General features: G+C 43.4%; 1 protein-coding gene across 1 annotated transcript in view; it reads right to left on the bottom strand.

The window, feature by feature from the left end:
- The window catches only part of antxr1c (ANTXR cell adhesion molecule 1c), a 93,807-nt gene that overhangs the window by 44,596 nt on the left and 30,367 nt on the right, over positions 1-18,844 (bottom strand). The window contains exons 2-7 of the mRNA XM_084079488.1: positions 17,567-17,638; positions 14,596-14,667; positions 11,302-11,383; positions 10,962-10,992; positions 10,725-10,798; positions 10,006-10,074 (exon numbers count right to left, since the gene is read on the bottom strand). Coding sequence (XP_083935614.1) covers positions 10,006-10,074; positions 10,725-10,798; positions 10,962-10,992; positions 11,302-11,383; positions 14,596-14,667; positions 17,567-17,638 — 400 coding nt within the window. The remainder of the gene's footprint in view (positions 1-10,005; positions 10,075-10,724; positions 10,799-10,961; positions 10,993-11,301; positions 11,384-14,595; positions 14,668-17,566; positions 17,639-18,844) is intronic.

Raw genomic sequence — 18,844 nt, 5'->3', positions numbered from 1 at the left:
GCTTGTAGATCTGCTATTTTTGAAAATGAAATCGTGAAAATGTGTGCAAATCTTTGAATATATATATATATATATTTTAACTCAAATCTTTGCTTCTGGTGAGGGTCCCTGGAACAAATATTCAAGGATTTGCAAAAAAAAAAAAAAGCAGATCTACAACAAGTATATCTGCTATTTTTTAATAGCCCAAAATATGAAATAATGGTTATACAGTAGCTAAAAATCTAAAATGACACAATATGCGTTCCTGGATTGAATGGGTTAACAGACCATGAAAGCACTGACAGAACATCTCCATGTTTGCTGTGTGTGTGTGTGTGTGCCTCAGGTCACCCAGAGAATCAGGTCTTGGCGTGGAACCTGAAACATCCTGCTTTGCCCTCGTCAGCTACAGTGTACAAGGTAATTGTTTGCATATCGTCCCTGTCGGGGCAGAAACCTTGCATGTCCAAAACCTTCCTTTTCAGGAAAGAGCCCGTGTTCCAATGGATCGAATGTAGCTATTATTTAGTCTGTTATTAATGTTTATAAAACCCACAGACTTAACCGTCACGTTCACTTAAAAAATGAGAGACAGCGAGATCCAAATGTGGCGGTGGCGTGCGCCGCGGCGGCGGCCACGTCCGCCACGACCGCCACGGCGGGTGGCGGCCGCCACAACCACCGTGGCAACCGCCGCGTCCGCCAGATCCTCCGCCATAACCACCGCGTCCGCCAGATCTTCCGCCATAACCGCCTCCTCCGCCGCCGGCGCCGCGTCCGCCAGATCCTCCGCCATAACCGCCGCGTCCGCCAGAGCTTCCGCCATAACCGCCGCCTCCGCCGCCGGCGCCGCGTCCGCCAGATCTTCCGCCATAACCGCCGCCTCCGCCGCCGGCGCCGCGTCCGCCAGATCTTCCGCCATAACCGCCGCCTCCGCCGTGCCCGCCAGATCCTCCCCCGCCCTTCTGGCACGAGTGCCAAGCAAGCCTCTGCCAGCCTCCGCAGACAGAGCAAGAAGTTTTTTCCGTGCGTAATTACGCACGTGTTCTGCTCCCCCCCCCCCCCCCTCTACACCGATAACTCTTTGCCCAAAATAGCCGATCTCCAAGCTCACACTCCGCGCATATAGTCAATAAGATGGTTATTATTATTCATATTATTATTAGAATGACAAACAGTGCATATAGTCAATAAGATGGTTATTATTATTCATATTATTATTAGAATGACAAACAGTGAATGTCTGACGGACAGAAAGCCTTCTCGAATGATGCCCTGTGAAAATAGCCGATCTCCAAGCTCACAACGCCTCACGCTGCAAGGCGGTCTGTCTGTCTGTCTGTCTGTCTGTCTGTCTGTCTGTCTGTAAGTCTATCTATCTATCTATCTATCTATCTATCTATCTATCTACAGTGTCGGCCCTATGGGGGGGCATTGGGGGGCAATGCCCCCCGCAGGTTAGACTTTGTGCACCCCCAGTTCAGATTGGCCAGATTTTTTAATTTAAAAAAAAAAAATTAAGCAGCGCAGCGCAGCGCAGTATAGCCTGCCTTTTTTTTCTCCCGCTGTGGAGTCTGTGCCTGTGGAGATGCAATGCCGACATTACATTAAAGACATTATAATGCTATAATTGTATTTGTTGTTGGTGCATAGGGGCAAGGTAAATTAACTGAATTAACCGAAATAGAGTTACAAAGCACCCCAAAAATAAAATATCCATCCAATAACCAAAAAAAATCGCGCAGCGCGCTGCGCGCGCGTGCTCGAGGGACAGACAGGTGCCCCCCCTAGAATAATTAATGCCCCCCTGCTTATTACTGTCTGCAGCCGGCACTGCCCGTGATAACTCTTTTCCCAAAATAGCCGATCTCCAAGCTCACACTCCGCGCATATAGTCATAAGATGGTTATTATTATTCATATTATTATTAGAATGACAAACTGATGCCCCGTTGAAATGATATCAAAACGAATTCATAGTGAGTGTGCTCCAACGGCCTGGTTCGGTCGGTCTGTCTGTCTGTCTGTCTGTCTGTCTGTCTGTCTGTCTGTCTGTCTGTCTGTCTGTCTGTCTGTGGGTAAGTCTATCTATCTATCTATCTATCTATCTATCTATCTATCTATCTATCTATCTATCTATCTATCTATCTATCTATCTATCTATCGAGTTCATGTCGGAATTAAATGATCATATTATTATCTATAATATTATAATTATTAATCAGTACTGATAAATGTGCTACGTTTCTCTGAACCAACTAAGATCTCAATCTAGCAGCTAGGGGATACATTAAATTCACGTTAATTTAGTCACTTTACCCAAATAGCTTTCTCTCTCTCTCTGTACAGACACATGCTCGCTCTACCCTAGTGCGCTCTCTCTCTGTGTAGAGACACATGCTCGCTCTATCCCAGTGCGCTCTCTCTCTCTGTACAGACACATGCTCGCTCTACCCTAGTGCGCTCTCTCTCTCTGTACAGACACATGCTCGCTCTACCCTAGTGCGCTCTCTCTCTGTGTAGAGACACATGCTCGCTCTATCCCAGTGCGCTCTCTCTCTCTGTACAGACACATGCTCGCTCTACCCCTAGTGCGCTCTCTCTCTCTGTACAGACACATGCTCGCTCTACCCTAGTGCGCTCTCTCTCTCTGTAGAGACACAACTAAGATCTAAATATCAATCTAGCAGCTAGGCAGTGGTGTGTTCTACCGTCAGATGCTGTGTACGGCGTATACCTTGAGATTTTTTTCCGTTGCCACCATATACCTTCAAAAACTGTTCAAAACAGCGTATCTGATACGTTGATAAGCATCTGATACGCTGCACCCAGGAGTGGCTGCTGGCTGGGCTGGGGGGCGCAGCAATACAAACAGCAAAAGTGTGGTCTGACCATCTGACTAGTCTAACTCTGAGGTGATGGCTTATCATGTGCGTGGCTATTGTTCTTGAGGTGATAATTAATGGCTACTGGCGAAGGAATTCACACATTTCAACGACCTGCCATTCACTTCATTGAATAGGTCACTGAATTGAGTACTTCATTAGCATTCAAATTGCGCGTCATAGCACAGCAAAACACAGTTTTGTCAATACAGTTTGTGTCTTCAATGCCAAGTTAATTCTGTAATAGATACAGGAAGGCTCGCTGTTAACACTGCTATTATATCTGATAAGCCTAACCATCAATTTTTTATAACAATCATTGCACTTCTATGGTAATATATATGTATTTTTTAAATGCATCCAAGGCTAAAAGCAGCTCCGAAGTGGTTGAGTTACAGGGTGATTAACATTAGAAACAGTAGAAAATCAGTACAAAGCATATTGTAAGTGTAGGCTACTCAGTGTTACTGTGAAACTGGGCCTGAGTGGGCCTGGCCGAGTTTGTTGCATTGAAAATGCATCTAAGCTTGGAAGTGGTTGAGCTCAGGTGATCAGACATCAGTAAAAAAAAATGTCACATTAAATATTTTTGTGGGCCACACGCGCGTGCACATTTTTTACATTTAATTAATTATAGACGCGCGCATGCCGTGCGTGTGGGAGGCAGGGAATAATCATATATATTATTATATATATACTGTCTGTGACACTTGTGCTTGGGTCCTTTGGATTCTTATATTTTTGGTATGTTGTTCTCCTGAGGCATGCTGTTTGTCTGATGTCAGCCAGTCCACCATGGACCACAGAAAACATACGCCAACATAGGCTACTTTAAAAAGTTTACAGTATGTTTTGTAAACTTCTCCAAAGATCTCCACTGACGGTGTCTACAAGGCACAGCTCCGCTGCGCCTCGTATCTTAGCAACGTGAAAGCGCTATTGTCATTGGTCGTGTTTTGAGTAATGAGCCAATGAGCTGCTGATCACACTCCCAGACAATGGCATTATAGCCAGCGTTGCCAGGTCTGCTTATTTCCTGCAACTTGTGGACAATCTTTTGCCTTGTTTTTGCCTTGTTTTTGTAGGTCGCCTGGCTCATTTCTCTCACTATACTTGGCAACACTGACTTACTGCGCTCCCAGTCTCCCAGTAAGACAGCAGAGAGACAGGACAGCTCATAAATCGCCCTGTCATTCAAATAAAAATCAAATTGATTCCCCGACCTTAAAATACGGGACAAAGTGCGTCCCGTATCAGTTCAATACGGGACGCGTCTTTTAGTTTCCAATTACGGGACGATTCCGTATTTTAAGGGACGGGTGGCAACCCTAGCGCCATGGTCAAGTTCAAGACCATGCACTACGCAGCATAAGACAATTGCATAAACAGCAAGATGGAGAGACATACCTGCGCTAATGCGCGATGAGAACAAAGGCGGGCCCAATAGGCCAGCCTGGACTGATAATAGACCAGTGTGGAGACAGACAGACAGCTAACTGTGTTTGGAGGTGCATTGCTTTAATACTGTTGCCAATCAGCCCACTGATGAGTGAGCGGCAGCTAGGGGGTCCTTGGGCTGAAAAGCCTTGTGACAGACGATTGATTGATAGACAGACAGACAGACAGACAGACAGACAGACAGACAGACAGACAGACAATGTTACGTGCGTAATTACGCGCAAGCGAGAGAGATGCTTTCAAAAACAGCAGATCTACAAGCTCATAGCATGGGATTCGACTGACTTGTTAGTCTCATTTGTAGAGGAAAGATGTCTGTCTGTGCGCGCGCGCACACACACACACACACACACACACACACACACACACACACACACACACACACACACACACACACACACACACACACACACACACACACACACACACACACACACACACACACACACACAGAGACAGACAGACAGACAGACAGACAGACAGACAGACAGACCGAACCAGGCCGTTGGAGCACACTCACTATGAATTCGTTTTGATATAATTTCAACGGGGCATCAGTTTGTCATTCTAATAATAATATGAATAATAATAACCATCTTATTGACTATATGCGCGGAGTGTGAGCTTGGAGATCGGCTATTTTGGGAAAAGAGTTATCACGGCAGTTAGATAGATAGATAGATAGACTTACAGACAGACAGACAGACAGACAGACAGACCGCCTTGCAGCGTGAGGCGTTGTGAGCTTGGAGATCGGCTATTTTCACGGGGCATCATTCGAGAAGGCTTTCTGTCCGTCAGACATTCACTGTTTGTCATTCTAATAATAATATGAATAATAATAACCATCTTATTGACTATATGCGCGGAGTGTGAGCTTGGAGATCGGCTATTTTGGGCAAAGAGTTATCGGTGTAGAGGGGGGGGGCAGAATACGTGCGTAATTAACGCACGGATAAAACTGCTTGCTCTGTAGATAATAATATGATCATTTAATTCCGACATGAACTCGATAGATAGATAGATAGATAGATAGATAGATAGATAGATAGATAGATAGATAGATAGATAGATAGACTTACCCACAGACAGACAGACAGACAGACAGACAGAGTTACGTGCGTAATTACGCGCAAGACAGAGAGATGCTTTCAAAAACAGCAGATCTACAAGCTCATAGCATGGGATTCGACTGACTTGTTAGTCTCATTTGTAGAGGAAAGATGTCTGTCTGTATGTGTGCACACACACACACACACACATACACACACACACACACACACACACACACACACACACACACACACACACACACACACACACACACACACACACACACACACACACACACACACAGACAGACAGACAGACAGACAGACAGACAGACAGACAGACAGACAGACAGACAGACAGACAGACAGACAGACAGACAGACAGACAGACAGACAGACAGACAGACAGACAGACAGACAGACAGACAGACAGACAGACAGACAGACAGACAGACAGACCGACCGAACCAGGCCGTTGGAGCACACTCACTATGAATTTGTTTTGATATAATTTCAACGGGGCATCAGTTTGTCATTCTAATAATAATATGAATAATAATAACCATCTTATTGACTATATGCGCGGAGTGTGAGCTTGGAGATAGGCTATTTTGGGAAAAGAGTTATCACGGGCAGTGCCGGCTGCAGACAGTAATAAGCAGGGGGGCATTAATTATTCTAGGGGGGGCACCTGTCTGTCCCTCACGCACACGCTTCGCGCGATTTTTTTCGGTTATTGGATGGATATTTTATTTTTGGGGTGCTTTGTAACTCTATTTCGGTTAATTCAGTTAATTTACCTTGCCCCTATATGCACCAACAACAAATACAATTATAGCATTATAATGTCTTTAATGTAATGTCGCATTGCATCTCCACAGGCACAGACTCCACAGCGGGAGAAAAAAAAGGCAGGCTATACTGCGCTGCGCTGCGCTGCTTAAAAAAAATTAAAAAAATTAAAAAATCTGGCCAATCTGAACTGGGGGTGCACAAAGTCTAACCTGCGGGGGGCATTGCCCCCCAATGCCCCCCCATAGGGCCGACACTGTAGATAGATAGATAGATAGATAGATAGATAGATAGATAGATAGATAGATAGATAGATAGATAGATAGATAGATAGACAGACTTACAGACAGACAGACAGACAGACAGACAGACAGACAGACAGACAGACCGCCTTGCAGCGTGAGGCGTTGTGAGCTTGGAGATCGGCTATTTTCACGGGGCATCATTCGAGAAGGCTTTCTGTCCGTCAGACATTCACTGTTTGTCATTCTAATAATAATATGAATAATAATAACCATATTATTGACTATATGCACTGTTTGTCATTCTAATATTATAATATGAATAATAATAACCATCTTATTGACTATATGCGCGGAGTGTGAGCTTGGAGATCGGCTATTTTGGGCAAAGAGTTATCGGTGTAGAGGGGGGGGGGGAGAGCAGAACACGTGCGTAATTACGCACGGAAAAAACTTCTTGCTCTGTCTGCGGAGGCTGGCAGAGGCTTGCTTGGCACTCGTGCCAGAAGGGCGGGGGAGGATCTGGCGGGCACGGCGGAGGCGGCGGTTATGGCGGAAGATCTGGCGGACGCGGCGCCGGCGGCGGAGGCGGCGGTTATGGCGGAAGATCTGGCGGACGCGGCGGTTTTGGCGGAAAATCTGGCGGACGCGGCGGCGGCGGCGGAGGCGGCGGTTATGGCGGAAGATCTGGCGGACGCGGCGGAGGCGGCGGTTATGGCGGAGGATCTGGCGGACGCGGCGGTTGCCACGGCGGTTGTGGCGGCCGCCACGACGGCCGCCACCCGCCGTGGCGGTCGTGACGGCGGTTGTGGCGGCCGCCACGACGGCCACCACCCGCCGTGGCGGTCGTGGCGGACGCGGCGGCCGGCGCGGCGCACGCCACTGCCACATTTGGATCTCGCCCCTCCTGTAAAAAATTGCTGATCTACGTTGTGAGCTTGTAGATCAGCTATTTTGCGACTTTTGTGTGAAGTAAAAGTATCAATACTGCAATGTAGAAATACTCTGTGACGAGTAAAAGGCCTGTGTTCAAAATGTTACTTGAGTAAAAGTACAAAAGTATTGGCATCAAAATATACTTTAAGTACCAAAAGTAAAAGTACTAACTACTGTTCGATGCGACGCGTTGTGAGCTTGTAGATCTGCTATTTTCAACTAGCCAATGTACAAAATATGGCTGAAGTGGTTAATGTATGTTTCATAATATCCTAATTTATATCTGAAAAGTAACTAGATAACTAAAGCTGTCAATTAATTGTAGTGGAGTAAAAGTACTATATTTGCCTCTGAGATGTAGCGGAGTAGAAGTAAAAGTACTGAAAACTGGAAATAGTCAAGTAAAGTAAAACATACGTTAAAAGTGTACTTAAGTACAGTACTTGAGTAAAAGTACTTAGTTACTTTACACCACTGGACACTGCAGTATGACGTAAGAGGGCATTCATTGACGACGAAACGTAAAAAGTCGAAATATGGAGATACAAGTTTTCTGCAAAGGATGTTAGGCCTATTACTCAAATTACGGCTATTTCTCCTGTCCAGTCTGGCACGAAAAAAAGGGCAGCCACAGAAAACCCTTGGGGTAACTTTGGGTTAACGGAGTTTTCTGGATTTGTTTTCCAAGAACGTTTGAATTATGGGTTAGCAAAACAGTGCCGGGTCACCGGATATCCATTACATGCTGTGTAGTTGTGGTCAAAAAGACATTCGGTATTGGGGTCTCTCTCCAGAGTCTTGTGTATGTGTAGTATTTCAATTATACTCAGTGTTTCTGTGGATTAGATGTAACTCAGTGCCAATCACTAGTATATGCTTGCCTATAATGGGGCTTTTTCCACTGCATGCTACCAATATATTCCACTGCATGCTACCAAAATACAAGGCGACTTGCCTCTACCCGCCTTATTTGGTTTTCCATCATATGAAAGAACATGGTACAGTAATGTGTTAACCAGCTCAGTGGCCTTGTGGTTAGGGAGTCCGCCCTGACATTGTGGAAGTTGGAGTTCGAGCCCCTGGCCGGCCGCCGGGTCATACCAAAGACTATGAAACTGGGACCCAATGTCTCCCTGTTTGGCACTCAGCATCGGGGGTTGGATTCGGGGGTAAGTCCCTGAGACATACTAGCGTCATGTTCAGGGGATGTACTCATCAAGCTGCCTCATGCTACAGAAACAGATAGGCCCCTGTCCTATGGGCCACATGGCTCTGCAAGGATTACTTACAGTATTGTTACTTTTTTGGTGATGCCAAAAGGTGACACTAAAACACTGCAGACTACTGATGAGTCAGAGAGAATGTAGAATTATTTGCAGGATGGGACTTAATTTTATTGACCAGACCATATTTAATATATATATATATATATATATATATATATATATATATATATATATATATATATATATATATATATATATATAATAAAAATCACACCCAGTGTGAAGTGGGCGGTGTGTGGTCATCACAACATGACTCACTTAAAAAAAAGGATGAATGCCTTTTTTTTAAGTCCATACTGCTATTCATAGGGCTGCACATGTGTCATGTGTTTGGCTAGCCAATCACAGTCCTGAATTTGCAAGTCAGCCAATCACATTACAGCTAGTGGTGATGACACTAGCTGTAATGTGATTGGCTGACTTTGCAAAAGTATCGATTTGCATTGACTGTGGAAGGGTTAGGGGTGTAGACTGCGTTGTAGACTATTGGCCAATCACGGTGCAGGATTGGTCAGTGTCCAAAACTCACTTATAGGGGGCGGTTACACCGCCCCAAAAATCACACCCAGTGTGAAGTGAGCGGTGATATTTATGAGTTATTAATTTCATCATGCATCTCGGTAGCCAATCACAGCAAGTAGCCAATCACAGCGAAGTGACGTGCTTACATTTCTTACATTATTATTAATTTCATCATGCGTCTCGCTAGCCAATCACAGCGCGTCTGCGAAGTTTGAATTTAATTTCATCATGTGTCTCACTAGCCAATCACAGCACGTCCTGCAGAGCTTAGCCTATGGGCGTGTTTTCCACAGCATTGCGTCACAGCGAAAGACACATTTTCACGACGTAAAGAAAAACTTTCACCACGGATGGGTCCTACACCCTCTTATCGGAGCGGTTGCACCGCTCAAAAAATGTAAACCAAAAATCCTCTCTCTCACACTTATGCTAGTGTGCCAGTGATAACCTTCCCCTGTGCCAATGTTGGCACCCGTGCCTAAGGTTGCCTACCCCTGCTTTAAACTAGCCGTTGTAAATGTGAAATGAATCAATATTGAGACACTGCATGGACTGTTTCTTGCCTAAAGTGATATCAGAAACAGGTGAAATAGAGATAATTTCCAGACAGCGTTAGCATTATATTAGTTTGAACTTGAGCATTGTTTATCACTCTTCAATACAAAGGGTTGGACATCGTACATTGCAGTGGGAAACAATTGAGTGGAGTCGAGTAGAGTTGATCCGGTACCATGCATTGGAAAAGCGACATAATGTGTAGCAGGTATAGAGCCTCTGTCTAGTATGTATTCAAGTGCATAGTGAGTCTTCAGTGAAACACATCATAAACAACACCGACGAGTCAACGTTACCTGAGTCTCGTTGAAGTCCTTCACTCCAACACAGTAGACAATAGCTCCTAGTGACCTGGCTCTCTCTGCCTGTTTGAGGAAGGACAAAACCACACATGAACGCCACAAAGTGAATTGTCCTTTTTGGTGCATTTTGCATTTGTATGTTGTTTTATTCAGTCAAGTGAAATGTAAATGTGATAGCATGTTGTGTAGACACATGCTATAGGTTATTTGTTTACCTGGTATCCTCTAGTTTGAAATGTACATAATTGTATTTAGATAGCATGTTGTTTAGACAGATGCTAGGTTCTTTGTTTGCCTGGTATCCTTTGTCTCTTTGAAGCCCTACACGATTCTCTCTGCACTGTATTGTGTGATTGTTAGTATGTGATTGATGATTAATTTACCTTGTTTATTGACAAAAGTTCAATAAACACTTGTAGGTTGCTCAGGAAATGAGCGTGGCTAAATGCCTAAATTGTAATGGTAACTTATTATGTAGAGTGCCTGGCTCAAGGGTAGCTACTGACGGGAGTATGTCCCTGATATGCATGCCTTTTGGTGTGAGAGGAAACCCACATGATTGTGGGGAGACCTTGCAAAGTCCACACAAAAAGGCCCCAGTCGGGTTCAAACCCAATATTTTCTTTCTGTGAATCATGTAATAAAATGGCCCGAATGTCCATGGTAATAAACTTGACGTGAACTTGACCCGAGTGTGGCTCAGTGTTCCTCACCTCCTGCTGTGCTGTGATGAGCTGGTGATCCTGCAACTCCCCGTCTGTCAGTGCAATGATTACACTGGCCGTGCCTGAGACACGCAGACACACACACACACACACACGCACACGCACACGCACACGCACACACATGCACACGCCACAGAGAGAGAGAGAGAACCTCAACATAGTTCAACTCGACCACAGATAAAAGTCTGACTGACAAAATAGTTTCATAGTTTCACGACTTCTTACCAAAGTTCTCGCGATGTATCTGCTCGTTTGCCTTCAAAAGACAAGAAAATGTTGAGTTAGAGGCTTATGAATTACAGTGGTTTATTTGAATATTTGAATTTATTTACATACAGTAAATGAATTGCAAATAAATAAACATGCAAACAAAACATACAGTACACCGTAAATCCCTGGCGTTAATTTATCGCAGAATGAGTTGACAACCCATAAGGGTCCATTTGTGCACTCTCTGGAGTTAAATTAACACTGAGGATTTTACAGTGTACACTGTATAAATGTGGTCCTTAAATAATGAAGTCTAAACAGAAGCTATCATTGATGAACAGAGATGAAGACCTACCCTCTCCAGTCCCAGGTTCATGAAAGTGTCTCCTCCTGGGATCTCTCTTTTCAAAGCGTTCAACCCTTTCCTGATATCCACCCTGTACAAAGGAAACACAGTAGGAAAAGTGTTGATGGGAAATATACAGTAGGCAACGTGTTGAAAGAACCAATACAATGACTGAATAATGAAAACCTCTGGGGGCGCAGACAGAGATGCACAAACATCTCTTCCTATGCATCTCACTGAGTGGCAGATTATGTAATCCTGACTGTGACTGTGATTTTGAACGTCGACGACGAAGTATGAATAAGGCATAAGGCTACAGGTGACTAGCCTGGGGTCCAGACTGCTTCGCTAGGCGAATTTCTTTTTCTCACTCGATACACAGACTGGAAAGCCTCCTATCTCTATGCATAGCACGAGTGAAAACGACTTGCGGCTTCTGATTGGTCTTTGGGGGGGGGGGGGGCAGTGTTGTCCAATGTAAAATACAAGTCACTTCCTGACCTGCCTACGTAATTGAAATACGAGTCACACTGGGCAAGACATGGCCGACCGAGTGCCTAAACGGAAGTACCGGGATTTGGCGGAAGTACCGCCCAAGGAAATGACGTTGATGCTTTACAAATCTGTTAACATTCTCCATGAATAAAACAAGTGTTGTGATTGGTCGAAAAAGACAGTTTCCGGGGGAAACACTTACGACGGAAGTCCTGCCCCTACAGACACTGTCTGCTTTAGGTCGTGACCAGGCTCTTCTTTTCGCAGATGAGTAAGGCAGTGAACGAGGCTAAATACGAGACAAATAGGAGGCTGGCCAGACTGATAAGCGAAGTGAGAAAAACAAATCAGCCGAACATAGTGAATCAGGCTGGATCCCAGGCCAACAGGTGACTCGATGTACAGATTTCCTAAAGGCTCTCCAAGATGCATAGTGAGGATGAGTAGCATATTATGTGTCTCTGTTGATTTGTTTCACACATGAGAATGTGTCCAATATATCCTGCAACAGATGGCACTTTTCCCAAACATTATTCCTCAGACATATGCCTTGAGAAGCGCTGCCTACACAGGTGTTCTTTGTGGACAGTTTCCATGTGCTGAAGAAAAAATGACAAGCCATTCAGGTCTATGATGTTATGGTGGATGACATGCTCATTTCATCTTCCACATGGTCGTTAGAACAGGATCTACGGTATTAATGTACTTTATAGACCAAAAGACAAGTGACACGCATGAAGCGTAATTCATAGAATTCTCATGCTGTTTTATCATACGATATGGCATAAGGCCCCTGTCAACAGTAATGCCCACTGGCTATGATGATCTTTTAATGATAATCACCTGTTACTTGGTTACAATTTATGCATTTAGCAGACGCTCTTAATCCAGAGCGATTAACAGTAAACAAGGACAACATGAGGTAATACATCAAATAGCATAGAAATTGTAATCTAGGAACATAGGTAAACCAGTCAGTCTAAACAGTAGAATATCCCAAAAATCTATAATCTGTACATTGCCGCCACTGTTTGCCACCAAGATGTCAGTTATAGAATACTACTGTATGAATTTATTTCAGACTTTTCACACAGATTGTGTTGCTACTACGATAGGCTCTATGCACAGCAGCCATATTGGACAGAAATTGGGCCCCTTCCTTGCTTCCTTCACAGGTGTTACTAATGACACTAATGAAGGCTCTGTTCCATTTAGTGTAGCACAGTGGTTCTCAGACTTTTTAATTTCAAGGACCCCCATAACTCTGAGAGTGTACAAATGGAACCAAATGGACCCTCCCGGGTCCATTTGGTTCCATTTGTACACTCTCAGAGTTATACCCTCTCAAGGAACCATGAGGGTCCCTGGACTACACTTTGAGACCCACTAGTGTGTGTCCAGTGAGCCAACATGCACAACATCAGCACCCTGACTCTGTTTGACCAGAATGGAACAGAGCCTTCATTAGTATCATTGGTAACACCTGTGAAGGAAGTACGGAAGGGGCCCAATTCATTCCCAATATGGCTGCTGTGCATAGAGCCTATTGGTTACAGGGACAGGCCCAGCACGAGAACATGCATTTTTTAAAATGTTGCCCACTATAGTTCTGTGCGGTTCGGTTCTCCAGATCCAGGGGAAGTGGGTTTTCTGGTTATAGATGTGACTGTCATGGGCGCTAAGGCATTTGTCAAACTTGCACGTTGTCAGCGGAACGAGCTTGACAAAACCCGCAACAGGGACGCCAGCTCAATGTCAACGCTGACGGGCTGTTTCGTTAGCGTCTGTGTGGAATTCTGGGTAATTTGTCAGACTCAAACTTGAGGTCCTTACAGATCTAACCAAATGGACTCTTTGTGTTGACCATGCACTTAAACCCTATACTGAATACTCTGTCCAGGGTTTTATGCAAGACCACCTTATTTTCTCTCTACACCAAATGTCTTTGCCTAAAATGTGTTGTGATCTGCTTGTACAGTATATCTGCTATTTTTGTCAAATATTTGAGCCAGAATAGGGAAGCTAGGGTTCATGTGGTTAATTTTAACATTCAGGATTTGACTGTGTTGGGGGGGCCTTTATTTTTGGGTTTGCCTAGATCAGTGTTTCTTGAACTTTTTCATGTCAAGGACCCCCAAAATGATATATATTTGGCAGCGGACCCCCATCTCAAATATTTTGTTCCAGGGACCCCCAGAAGCAAAGATTTGAGTTACAAATGTTTACTTAAAAAAAATATATATATTCAAAAGTTTGCGCAAAATTTAAAAAATGTTCAAAAATAGCCAAAGTATAAAAGGTTAAAGTGGTTCAAATTATTGTGACGCTATCAGGGCCGTGTTTATGCACAGGCAATGTAGGCACATGCCTATGTCTTGTCGGGGGGGGGGGGGCCGAAAAATGCCCCCCAAAAAAAAAAAAAAAAAAATTAAAAAGTTTTTTTTTTTTTTTTTTTAAATTAAATAACATAAGCCTAACCTAACCCTAACCCTAACCCTAAAACCGAAATAAAGTAACAAAGAAACGCCCAAAAACGGCCACAATCCGCGAAATAACCGCAAAATTTCGCGCGCGCGCATGGGTCGCACGCATGCGCGGCCCGAAAACTGTCCGTTGCCTAGTGCGCATTTTGACATTAACACGGCCCTGGACGCTATAATAACACATCTTGCTGGGGACCCCCTGGAACCCCCTCAAGGACCCCTGGGGGTCCCCGGACCCCGAAGAACCAATGGCCTAGATAGGTTTGTGCTCTGACTGTTGTTTCTGCCATATCCGCATTTGTGACAGCATCTGTGATGTGTTTACCTGTTCTCTGTCAGTTTCATGATGACGGATGCTCTGGAGGAGAACGTGATGAAGGACATCCTCAACATGGGGCTGAAACAAACAAACAAGCAAATAAATAAACAACAAGAACACGTTATACCAGACTGGTCAACCATCCAGTTTATTTACAGTAGGTCTGGGCAGTATGGACAAAATCAAATATCACAAAATCAAACACCTCAATATCGATATTGTGCAGTGGTGTAAAGTAACTAAGTACATTTACTCAAGTACTGTACTTAAGTACAATTTTGAGGTACTTTTACTTACTGGAGTATTTCCCATTGTCTGTACTTTTACTTCTACTCCACTACATCTCAGGGGCAAATATTGTACTTTTACTCCACTACACTTGTGGACAAGTAGGCTACTGCAGTACTGCCAGAAGCTCATGAGTACAGTATATTCCCTGAACAAGCAGGACTGCTTCAGTATTTGGTCTTTCCTGGGTAGGACATAAAAGTTACGTATTGCAGCTTTAACGCCATGTGTAAAAATGAAGCAGATTTGACTGTACAGTTGGAGTGAAATCCACAATAACAAAAACACCTGGCTTTTAGCACTCACATACCAGTGATAACTGCTTTACAAGGAAAGGGCTTGAATTGACTCGTTTTTTAAATTCCAGACAATGCCAGAAATCTGTTAACCAGTTGAGCCGCAGCGTCAACATTCTCGTGGGAACATTAACAAAAAATAACAAATCTTCAAGCCTACAACGTGTCGCAAAGCGACGCGTTGTAGGCTTGCGGATCAGCTATTTTTAGGCAAAGGGATTTGGTGTAGACTGAAGAAAATGTTCCAAGTTCAAAGCCAACTCAGGTTCAGTTTACGTTAAGTGGGTTGAGGGCAAGAGTTACATTTTTCAATTATAGGAATTGTTATTTTATTGGAATTGTCATTCTAAACCTGCTCTACTTTTCTTTACATATTTTGTTTGGGTTGTTTTGTACACAGTCCATAAATAAATCCAGCAAGACAGTGAGTCACAGATATGCGATGATTTGTGGTGACTTGAGGTTTGAGTTTTGGCAGCCATGTTGTCCCCAGCCAGCTTGACAGTGACTATAAACCACTTGATATATAACTGTCATGCTTTAGATGTGGACCCAAAAAAAAAGTTTGTTTTCTGGTGAAAATGAGAAATGATTTGGATACAGGCAAATAATTAAACGCATTCACTTCAAAGATACAGGATTAATGCTGCACATGCTGCGTAGTGCATGCACACACACACACACACACACACACACACACACACACACACACACACACACACAGTCACACACACAGTCACACACACACAAATGTATTTTTGAAAACATGCAAGCACACAAATTCATGCTTTAACCCGCACGCACGCACGCACGCACGCACGCACGCACGCACGCACGCACGCACGCACGCACGCACGCACGCACGCACACACACACACACACACACACACACACACACACACACACACACACACACCACACACACACACACACACACACACACACACACACACACACACACACACACACACACACACACACACACACGCGAATGCATGATCACACATAAAAATGCATGCAAGCGCTCTCTCTCTCTCTCTCTCTCTCTCTCTGTGAAGTTGAGAATGTGTCACATTGTTTGCGGAGCAGGGTATGTTTATGTTGATCTGTGCTGTTTGAAGCTCACACTTGTTTGGATGGAAACAGGGACTTTAAAGGCAGAATGTTGCAGGCCGCCGAGGCCGGTTTCTCCACATGGACTTTGTGTCATGAAGATGCAGGTGCTGTCGTGGCTTTATAAACAAAACAATACCACCCACATCACATCACTTCAAAATCCATGCCATCTGTTGTACATGAATATAGCTAGCAAAATGTTTCCTGGATAATATGTCTGTCATTGCTGTCAGTAGTTGATTAGATTTTTAGTTGTAATGGCTCCATTTGATTTTAATGTGTGAATTCATCATCTTTCTCGCCATAAACAAGCTGCACCAGACTGACAGAGCACTCTGGCAAAAACAGGTTTGATTGATGTGAACCGGCACTAAAATACCCATAATTCATTGTTGGTTTGTTTGGTGTTCTGGTAATCGTAATGTGAAGAATAGCAAATGGTACTTGGTTCAATTCCCAGTAGGAGAAATACATGTTTTTAGATAAATCATCATTCTGTTACAGTACGTTACAGAGGGTTTATAATGTTAAAGTGGTTGCGTTTACACATTAGCTTAGAGATTGTCTCCCAATACGTTGGCTCACACAGTTGTCAAATGCTTCCACCTAACAACTCGGCCGATACCGACAATAAGCCACTCCGACTTATACCTATTTACTTACTTAAACCTAGCTATGGAGTGGTGTAGTTAAGATCAGGGTGGGACCTTGCCAGGCTGTTAGCAATTGAGATTGTGTGACCTCAAACTCCTAGATTTGGTGCTTGTAGAATTTGTCTTGGAAGCTACATAGATATTTTTTAAAGGACTTGTTTGTGCAAATCATTCATCATTTACAGGTGAAATGGACTAAAGCCTCATATTGTTTTCTTAAAATCCAATGTCACTGAAGACCAGCCAAATATGAATATTTTGACTTTGCTTCTATTTCCTCCAAAGAGAGACGCAAGCAGCCTCCAACTGTTTACAGTAGAGCCGGTCACATGCGGCACAGAGCATTAAGTCTGTTACACTGAGCGAGTTAGCATATGGCTAGCTGTGGCTCCAGGGACAGAGGATGCTGTTTTTTTGACCAGAGTGAGTGATGTGCGTCAGGCCTGGGTTTCTCTTTAAGATCACCCCAGGGCTCCATGGAAGTTATAGGACCAGAGACTTACTGTGGGTATTTACCTTCAGAAAAAACATTCCCCACAATGGGAGGTTTAAAGAATAGTCCAAGGATTTAGAGAGACGGTTTTGAACATGTTTGTTCAAATGTTGTCGTGAAGGATCTCTTACCTCTTGAACTTCATCGCTAGGTTCTCCACAAAGTAGTAGATTTCATCCCAGTGGTTCTTGACACTGCCAGACCTGAAAGACGAATGAAAAAATATATATATGTTATTCATTTAACAACTTTAAACCTGGAGTTCCTAATTTGAGCATGCCATTATAGGCATTATAGGCAAAATGTAAAGAATATTCCAAAATGTTTAAAAAATAAAAAAATAGCGATACATCGCAGTGCAACTCATTGTGAGCTTGTTCATTGGCTATTTTCACAACACTTTTGCGCGTCACTGTCGTGCGACAAAGCATAAAATAGGGCTAAATATCTAAATTAACATTTGCCTACACATATTTCTGTATAAAAAACAACATACGGAACACTGTAGGATGTTAACTTGTGTAAAGCCCCACTTTTCACGACACCACATAGTGACTTGCTAAACTCAGTAGCATCTCTTAAGAAGAATCATTTCAGTTAAAAGTCCATGTTTTGCTTTCTTTTCATTGAACTGGGGGCTTTAACAATATTTTCTACAGAAAAACATTAGGCTTTAGATTTTAGTCAGTAGGGCCAAAGTTATGAAATATGACATAATTTTTTCATTAAATACAACTAACGAATAAAATGTAAAATAGAAGGCACTGGATAGCTACATGTATGAATGGATCATTACATTTTGCATTAATAGTGGGGCATTAACTTTCTGGGCATAAATGTGGGAAATTAACCTGCGCATTAAAGGTGGCATTAACTTTCTGGGCATTAAAGGTGGCATTAACTTTCTGGGCATTAAAGGTGGCATTAACTTTCTGGGCATTAACTTTCTGGGCATTAGAAAAAAGGGGGCTTTACGATTTTTCAGCACAACAAACATAGGATTCTGTGTCCAATCATACATCTACCTCAACATGGTAAATGTTAGTATATTAGTAAATTACTGCAGCAAATTGTACAGCGGCTACCGCTCTTACTATCGTGGAGCAGTTGCACAGGAAAACGCTTACATTTGCCAAACACACACATGGTCCAAAGTCATTACGTGCCTCCCAACATAATGAAACTCACAGTAAAGTTAAGCTGGGGGATTCAACAAGCCAAGATCTTCAAACAGAATAATGATGCTAATGATGTTTCTGCTTTTCACACTAGGTTTCAAATGATTAAATAGTTTTTTTTTACTGCAGGGATAATGTGTCACTTTCAGATATAAATAATGATAAGCAGGCATGTAGAGAAGAAGACACATCATTTTGACAACCATTGATCATTTATCCATTTGTAACTCA

This window comes from Gymnoscopelus microlampas (assembly GCF_963454915.1).
Source record: "Gymnoscopelus microlampas genome assembly, chromosome: 14".
In the NCBI taxonomy this organism is placed as follows: Eukaryota; Metazoa; Chordata; class Actinopteri; order Myctophiformes; family Myctophidae; genus Gymnoscopelus; species Gymnoscopelus microlampas.
The sequence above is the reverse complement of the archived record's forward strand: the minus strand, read 5'-3'. Positions and strand labels throughout refer to the sequence as shown.